The 8,338-nt window shown below is 45.6% G+C and overlaps 1 protein-coding gene across 2 annotated transcripts; it reads right to left on the reverse strand.

Annotated features, from left to right (window-relative positions):
• Window positions 1–119: 119 nt before the first annotated feature.
• On the reverse strand, window positions 120–7,739 carry prkag3b (protein kinase, AMP-activated, gamma 3b non-catalytic subunit). Of its 2 annotated transcripts, none has more exons than XM_053877238.1 (13): window positions 7,531–7,739; window positions 6,664–6,727; window positions 6,439–6,587; window positions 5,514–5,595; window positions 4,847–4,905; window positions 4,484–4,529; window positions 3,867–3,918; window positions 3,655–3,781; window positions 3,428–3,593; window positions 3,314–3,351; window positions 1,525–1,671; window positions 1,256–1,349; window positions 120–344 (listed from the first exon to the last, which is right to left on the reverse strand). In XM_053877238.1, the coding sequence occupies exons 1-13, from the start codon at window positions 7,546–7,548 to the stop codon at window positions 253–255; spliced, it is 1,134 nt and encodes a 377-aa protein (XP_053733213.1). In that variant the 5' UTR covers window positions 7,549–7,739; the 3' UTR covers window positions 120–252. The 2 variants fall into 2 exon arrangements, with proteins under 2 accessions (XP_053733213.1, XP_053733214.1); XM_053877239.1 differs by having other exon boundaries at window positions 6,439–6,504; window positions 7,531–7,563.
• Window positions 7,740–8,338: the final 599 nt, after the last annotated feature.

Consider the following 8,338-nt stretch of genomic DNA (forward strand, 5'->3'; position numbering starts at 1 on the left):
AATATTATTATTATTTTTTTTTTTATAGGGACCAAATCACTATGGAAAAAACCAAATGTGTTTTATTCAGATGAAAACCGACATTAAAGCATTCATTTCAATTGTCACATAAGGTAAAAAAGAGCATTTTTATCATCATATTTTAGGGGATTAAGTGCAATAATTTCGTACACAGATTTGACCAGGAGTTACAGAAGTGTATGCATTTCAACGTCCATCACTGCTCGGTCCAGTTCCAGCACCATTCTGTTGTTAATTCACTGATTCTCCTTCGAAACCAACTGGGTCTTGCTTTGCTCCACACTCCTCCTCTTCCTTGTTGAACGCTAGATTCCTCGGAATATCTGGAATGATGGCACGAGAAAAGGTGCTGCCATGATTGATTGAAAATACAAGAAAAAAAAAATCAATGTATATTTAGTGAGAAAAGTATTGGATGGTTTGCCAGTGCGATAAAACATTATGGTAAAATGTAACGTATTACTTGAAAAATGGAGAATAACAGTCATGTTTTGTTGGGTATTTTATTTGTGGTGTGGTGAAGGTGTGAAGATCATGTTACCAATAATGAATGAATGTATGAATGAAGCGCTAAGAACTATCACCACCAGATGCACATTCCAAGCACAGCGCCATCTTGCAGTCCTGAGAGAAGCAGCTCCAGTGACGAGTCAGTCACATGCACTCGAGGATTCAGCAGTGAAAGTGGAATGGTACCATATTTGAATGGGAATCGTGGCTGAAGTTATGCTCACGATCTGGACTCTGGTTTTTGTTTAACGTGACATCTATGAGTACCAGTTCCCCCTCGTGTTATTGGCAGCAGTGCTGGATTCTGAAAGTCAAAGCTCAGACGCCAGGCAGCCTTCAGAGCTTCCTACCTGCCAGGAGATTGGTGAGGGACTCAGATAAGTGCTGCTGAAGCTTTCTGAGGACAGACTGCAGGATGAGTGAGGGACGTTTGGGAGAAGGAATGGAAGTGCCTTTTTGGAATGTCGGGAATGGCTATGAAAAGATACTTCCACAACGTCCGAGCTGAGGATCCATCTTATAGTTTAAGACAAATTTTCAAGGGTTGCTGAAGGATCCGGGAAGATGGCGGGCTGGAGGAAAGACTATGAGAATTTAAGCTCTGAAGAACAGAAGCTTTGGTTGCTAGTGTTGAAGGTCTGCTGGATGGGCAGATGTCCCGAGGACTGAGGGGAAGCACAGGACAGATGGGAGTGGAGGAGTCAGGAGTACAGAGCGTCAATACCTGCAGGGGTCAGGACCAGCGCTTGAAGGAGGTCAGAGAGGGAGACAATTCCTCTCACTACATCACTGCTGTCCACCAAGACCAGACGATGCACCTTGACACAGGAACAGAAGTGAAACGAAAGTCAAATCCAGAATAAGGCGTGATGAGTTGATAACCAACTCATCCAACTGTCCAACCAACTGTCTTCGCAAAACTGCCCCAGGTTTGGACATGGACACTGAACCTTTCCACCAACAAAGCTAAAAAAACATCAGGATGAGAGTCACCTCTGCCTTGGCGATCCGGTCTATGATGGTCTCCAGGGTTTCATTGGGGTAACACTTCAGAACTCCCTCCATCCAGCACGCTCTGCTCAAGATGGCCTCTCTCATGGTCATGTTCAGGTTGTTGTAGTTCTTCTGGGCAGCAAGGTTCTGCATCAAAATAACCCATCATCCATATTGTGGTAAACAGGTTTGACATAGTAGTAGTGGTCACAATGAACGGCGTATCAGAGGTATTAGACATGTGCTGCTACTTCATTGATGCTTTCCTACAACAGAAACATTGGAGCTAAAACAAGCAGCAACAATTTGTGCGGGTCCAGGCGTATGAGCCCTGATGCCAGAGCCTCTCTATCCTAGGGCTGGTTGACCCAGTAAGAACTGTCGGGATGGACCGGTTGTCACATTGATGTAATATGTGAGATCAACGGAAATACAGTGGTACCTCGGTTCTCGACCACAATCCGTTCCAGACGGCCGTTCAAGAAGTGATTTGTTCAAAATCAGAAACGATTTTTCCCATTACAGTGAATGGAAAAAGAAATAATGCGTTCCGAGCCTTAAAGTAGGCTTTTGTAGGAGTGAATGTAGAGTGTCTGCTGCAGGTGCGCTGTTCCTCTATGTGTGTGGCCGCTGCATGTGGGAGGGGTTGCTGAGTGAGTGAGGTCTCTCCAGAAGTGAAGAGGTGCCCGGTGCGTGTCCAGCTCTGAATGTGCGCTTCTGTGCAGTTTGGCTGTGACAAAGTCATAAACCAAGTCACGCTCTGTCCCAGACTCGCCTCATCCCTGTCCCAGCTCCAGCCCACAACAGGACATCAAACCCTGGAGTGTGTGTGGAGAGCGAGCACCTCCCCTGTGACACTCTACCACGGTCCAGTGCGGAGACAGGAAAGGTTTTACACCTCAATATGAAGAAACAACAGTCAGTAAATGTAGCTAACGGGACACATCTGCATACAGAGGCTGCGTTATACACAATAACAAAGCGCGTCGTGGGTCAGCGGATCGGGCCGCGCGCGTTATGTTTTTTCCGGCTTTTTTCGGATGCGTTTGAGTTCTGGATTTTCGTTCGAAATCCGAAGCAAAAAAATCTCAAAATTTTTGTTCGAAGTCAGGGATGGTCGACAACCGAGGTACCACTGTAACTCAACAACTTTCAAGAGTTCATCTTGATGTTCCACTGCAGGTACCAAATCTGCCCGCGTACCAAATGTGTCCTACCTGCCGCGGGGTGGAGACATCACATCCAGCAGGTACAATAGTTTTTTTTTCCCCAATGTTTTAATGAGCCATAGAACATTGAAATGAAGGGTTTGATGGCACTTTGTACTTCATGCGTAATATGTATATCCGCAAAATACGATGTTTGTCATCGGGTTGTGAAGTACGTCATGTACTTCATGTGACGGCTGTCATCCCACAGCAGGTCGGACATATTTTGTAAGTGGACACCGCTAGTAATACACCTACGGAGTGCACCCTCGATGACATCATCAACATGCGACAGCCTCTAGATATTTGACAGGTCGGTTTCAAATGGAAATGTTTGATTTCTTTTCAATGACTAAATAAAAGAACCTTCTCATCTTGTGTCTTGGCATCATTCCTCGTGATGGGATGGTGAGGCTTCATGAAACAGAGAGTAGATTCCCCTGAAAAAGTTATTCAAGCCAAAGATATTAGAGCAGGGAGCGCCCCCCAGAGGGCACTGAAAAAGTGGGCACTGTTTCATGAAGCCTCACCAGCCCGTACCATGTTAATGAGAAAGAGCAAGCCAAATTAAAAACACTTACGATGACATCAAACCTGGAGTACAGCGCCACCACTTTACCTGGAAAGGAGGGAGCAGTTCATAGGCAGAAGACAGAGAGGAGTTTCGCGAAACAAGCCAGAAAAGACCAGGCTACCTTGCTCATTGACAACAGGCAGAGCGGACACTCTCCTCTCCACAAACACGGTGAGCGCGTCATAGACTGTGGCTGTCTCCTGGACTGTTGCGATCTCTCGGAAAGTCCCGATCGCCACTTCACAAATCTTCTTTTGCAGAAATCGCGGCTTAGGGATCACAGAGCCCTGAAAGAGAGAGGACATGTGGCCCTTCCGCAGAGAAAAAAACAGAGAAAAGTGGACTCACAAATATATGCAGAAACTTGAGGATGCGTTTGTGAGTCAGGATGTGGAGCACGTTTCCAGATATGGGATCGATGACAGGCAGACGGTGGATCTTGTTCTTCAGCAGAGAGTAGATGGCATCGAACAGACTGAAATAAATGTGGGATTCAACATGTGTTGAAACACATAAGTAGAAATTCAGTGACGTCTATCTACAAACACAGGGAGGTTCACCTGGCATCTGGAGTGATGCTGATGAGTCTGTCGATAGAATGAAGGTAGATTTCTGTCAGAAAGAGCAGCGACACAAGAAATGTCAAGAGGGACGGGCAGTTAGATACTGTGACTGCTGTGGGGGACGTCGACTGAAGGACTGTAGAAATTAAAAAAGAGTCTTAAATTTCACTTGATTTATTGTAAAATGTTATAAAACAAGGTGAAAAATAGGAGGAGAATAGTAGTTACACCATGTCACCACATGTAGTTTCATTATATTTACTTTTGTTTAATATAGATTTCATTTGAAGTGTTGAATAACGTGCGTTTTTTTAAGTATGATTTATTTATTTTGAGGAAAAAAAACTGTTTAAGTCAACATGAATAATGTAATTACGTATTGCTTTCAATGTAGCAATTGATAATTACAGTTAAAGACAGTGGGGGAGTGAAAAAATAAAATAAAAGAATAAAAGAAAAAGAGTGATTAGATTTTAAATGCCAATTATTGGTTTAAAAAAGCTCAATTTTCTTCAGTTGTTTTGCTCAGAACTCATGTATAACTGCAAGCAAAGGGCCCGAAGTGGCCCCCGGGCCGCACTTTTCCCACATCTGTGTTAGAAGTGGGTACTGACCTCTCCACGTCTCGATCTTGTGCTCTTCCAGCTCGTAGATCTGGACCTGATCACGACAGAGATTTGAAGTGGCACAGTTGACAAACAGCGACGTCATCATAGCTCTCACACAAAGATGGATTCCGAACTACTGAGGGATGTTGTGTATTTGTACAGTAATCTGCGCTCAGTCAGCTACATTCCTCCGCAGCACTCAACTTATACTGTGACAGTCCCGACTAGTGACTGCGTTTCCTGGTGTCAGCTGGTGTCATAGAGAGTTATGTTAAAAACAAAGAGGCAAGCGCTCTTGAGTCAGGACAAAGGAGTGATCTGAGGTCGGGTATCAAATACGACGGGGGACATGACTCTGCAATGACTCACCAGAGGAGACTTGTAGTAACGGTGCAGAATGTTTATGAAGTCAGTGATGGTCAGCATACCTGCGGGACATGGAATCGAATGAATGAATGTGGCAGAGAAATAGAGGGGTCAACATCAGAGGGTTGGGGGGAAGTAGAGGGGGGCAAAGGGGGACACACTTGACAGTGTTTTGGCAGCATCTCTTTCAGGCTGATGCTGTTAACTGATCTAATAAAGAAGCGGCCGACAGTAAGCAGTAAAGCAACAGGATTGGAGTTGACCTGCTTTGACTCATTCAGAGTCAGCATCATTTAAAACCCTCTGGTCCTCGACACGGAAACCTGAACCCCACGGTTTCAAAACTGCATGGTAGCAGACAAAGTAGGTCATGTAGGGAGTTCAGCACGTAACCGAACACCACCTCTATTTTGATTGTTGTGACCCATTTCTATTTGTAAAACCTTTCACACTTTCTGTTCCTCTTTGACTTGATGCTGCCCCTGCAGTTTAGGAAACAAAAACACCATCAATAAATATGGAAAATTCTCCTCATACAGTCGAGGGCCCTATCAGGTTTCAGAGCGTGGACTGGACCTACTCTCAGTTCGCTGTGGATCCAGGAAGCAGAAGATATGGGAAGCAGTATATAGCTGAGATGACTGCTGCTGTCGGGGTTCGCTACACTCACCCACAAAACACTTGAGCTTGTTGTCCCACAGCGGTGCCGCTCTCACACCGTTAGCCACCAGGGCGAAGAACGCTTTTTTCACCTGCAGAGATGAAATTTAGGAAGAGAAATGAATGTTGAAGTTATGGGTAGTGATGGGCTGGTGAGGCTTCATGAAACAGTGTCCTTATGTTCAGAGTTTAGTAGGTTAAAGTGGTTAAAGAAAGTGAGGTTTCATTGTTCAAATGAAAAGATGTTTGAGCAGAGTGCGCCACCTATTAAGCTCTGAACAAGATCACTGTTTCATGAAACCTCACCAGCCCATCACTTGTTATAGGAGCCTTGGAGGTATTACAGGGTCTTCAACAGGGAGTGAATGGCAAATGAGGCTTCATGAAACAGTATCCTTGTTTTCAGATGTCAGTAGGTGGCGTGCTGGTAAAAAAATGACGTGAGGTTTCGTTAAAACTGTTGTTCAAATGCAAATATTATAGAGGAATGAATGCCATCTAGTGGGACGCTGTTTCGCGAAGCCTCATCGACCCATAACTACCGACAGGTGTGTCAGATTCAGTCATGCTGAGGGCACATTATTTGATAAGGGAAAAAGGAAACAGAATTCCAGGTGCATAGTTTGAAAAAGCATCCTCCTTCACCGCTGACTGACAACACAGGAGCCTGGTTTTGTTCTTGAAGCGCTAACAGTCATCCACCTCACCATCTTTCACCAACTTCTCCTTTACCCGCCTCAATTTTAGGGAGTTTCCAATGAAAATCTGGAAATTTATGATCGAATGTTTGAAGGTTATAATGTCAACATACTTTGTTGGAGATCGATCATATTATATAACTATATGAGATGCCATAGAATACTTTGCCTCGTGGAAGAGCCTTCTGGACTCGCTGATGTGAGCCATGATGTTTTTACATCAAGAAGAAGACATACCTGTAGCGTGGTGTCAAAAATGACAAGTTTGGAGCTGGTGGGAATTGCATCATAGCAGCAGTGACGCTTCATGAAGTTCATGTAGATAAAAGCATCAGGATCAGTGTCAGGAGAGGGCGCTAGCACGTCTCTCGCACAGGAATATGCACCTTTGATTGTAAGTACATTATTTGACTTGGTTACCAAGTAAATAGCAGTACTTCATGACTGTCACTCGAAAGCTACCTTTGCTCTGCAAAAAGAAAAGGTCTTCGTCTTCTTCTTCTTCGTCCATTTTAAACAGCGCAACCTGAGCAAGGAAGGACAGATGGTTAGAGAAGTGCTGAAGGCTCCACCCAGAGGTACAGAAGTCCAGCAGAACTATGATAATAACGGTCACATCTTTGAATCATGCACTCCGGTTTCCTCCCACCGTCCAGCTAAATTGATTGGGACAATTGAAGCTAGCTTCAGACCATAGATGGATACCGTCTGGTCCGACAAATTTCAGCTAGCAACGCGTCACTTGTCGCTCCACCTGCCTCCATATATACTGTGCATTCACAGCTTAGCTGCAGCCATTGTGCCCAAGTGTGGCCCAGACCTAAAGCATTTCAACATGTTCCAGACAGACAAACCACTTTCTTGGACCTTTTGGAGTCCTACAGGTCTGGGTGAGCTTGTAAGGTGTCAGGGTTGAGGGCCGCTACTGACCTGCCCCAAACCACCAGTCACACCACGGTGGTCCCCTGAAATCTCCCCCAGAATGTTGGGTTATCCCCAGGTCACTAAAGGGACAGTGAGTCTTGAATGCGCCCCCTGTTGGACACCTTAACACCCTCAGGTTCCTGAACCATGCAGACTGGTTTCTCTTCCAGTGGAGGAGCAGAAGAAGACCGTCATCTCTGAGCGTGCATCGCACAATATTGACAGAGTCTCCATGCTACAAATATGTTGTGTCGCTCAGAATCTATGTTTGCATCGCTCACAAGGCCATTATTAAATACACAACTCCAGGACGGCGAGAGAAGCCGTGTTCGAGCACTCGCTGGTTGCCAACACAAACAAGCAGAGGGAAGAGCCATCTGAGCAGGAGGAGGGAGCGAGTCCTACCTCTGACAGCGGCTCCATGGCCGGCCGAGAGGAGCCACAGGTTGTCAAGCCTCGGGGGGCGGTAAAGCTGAGCTCAACCTGTGCTCCAACAAGACCATCTGCAGCTGTGGAGCTGAAGCATGTTAGAAGCAGGCAGGATGGTACAGGACAGTCATGGCAGAGGTCGGGCTGCAGGGAAAGAAGAGAAGAAGAAATGGGGCGCCGCCGAGCTTCAGCCAGCTGGGTCTGCCAGTGTGGGAAAAGGTCTAAATCTGGACTGAGGGGCGAGAGGCCTGCGGCATTCGCAAGGAGAGAGAGAGAGAGAGAGAGAGAGAGGGAGGGGGCTGCAGGAAAAACAGGCAGTGTACTGCTGAGGAAACTGGTTAGTTCATAGTGGAGTCAGTCGGGAGGTGGATTTTGGGTTGTTAGTTTAGCAGGTGGTAGTTTGGGAGGACTGGTTAGTAGCATCAGATGTGGATGAGCGGGTTCTAACTGTAGCTGTTGTTCTGGTAAGACCTTGTGTTCACAGCAGGAGTTTAGGGATTTAACCCGCTTGTTGCTACATCACTCCAGTAGTGGGGGCAACAACATGGAACACAAATGTCAGTCGGCATGGTGGAAACTTCGCCTGGCTTCGTCTCGCTTGGTTGTGATTTTTGCTTTTGTCAACACTGTTAAATAGTTTTATTGACAGAGGTGCATTCAAACTTTTTAACATAATTATATGGCGAAAACAAGGAGTATTAAAACACAAATGACGCTTGGAGACGGAATAACCGCAACTAAATAAAGGAATGCAAATGCAGCAATAATAATAATAGTGATAAAC

Source organism: Synchiropus splendidus, chromosome 10 (genome assembly GCF_027744825.2).
Source record: "Synchiropus splendidus isolate RoL2022-P1 chromosome 10, RoL_Sspl_1.0, whole genome shotgun sequence".
Classification (NCBI taxonomy): domain Eukaryota; kingdom Metazoa; phylum Chordata; class Actinopteri; order Syngnathiformes; family Callionymidae; genus Synchiropus; species Synchiropus splendidus.

Bases quoted from the DNA above. Each gene is read 5' to 3' on its own strand.
- prkag3b (XM_053877238.1), bottom strand. The intron at 4,530-4,846 runs GTGAGTCATTGC...TGTCGTGATCAG, and splicing joins GTTACTACAAGTCTCCTCTG to GTCCAGATCTACGAGCTGGA. The intron at 3,352-3,427 runs GTAGCCTGGTCT...CCTCCTTTCCAG, and splicing joins GCCTGTTGTCAATGAGCAAG to GTAAAGTGGTGGCGCTGTAC.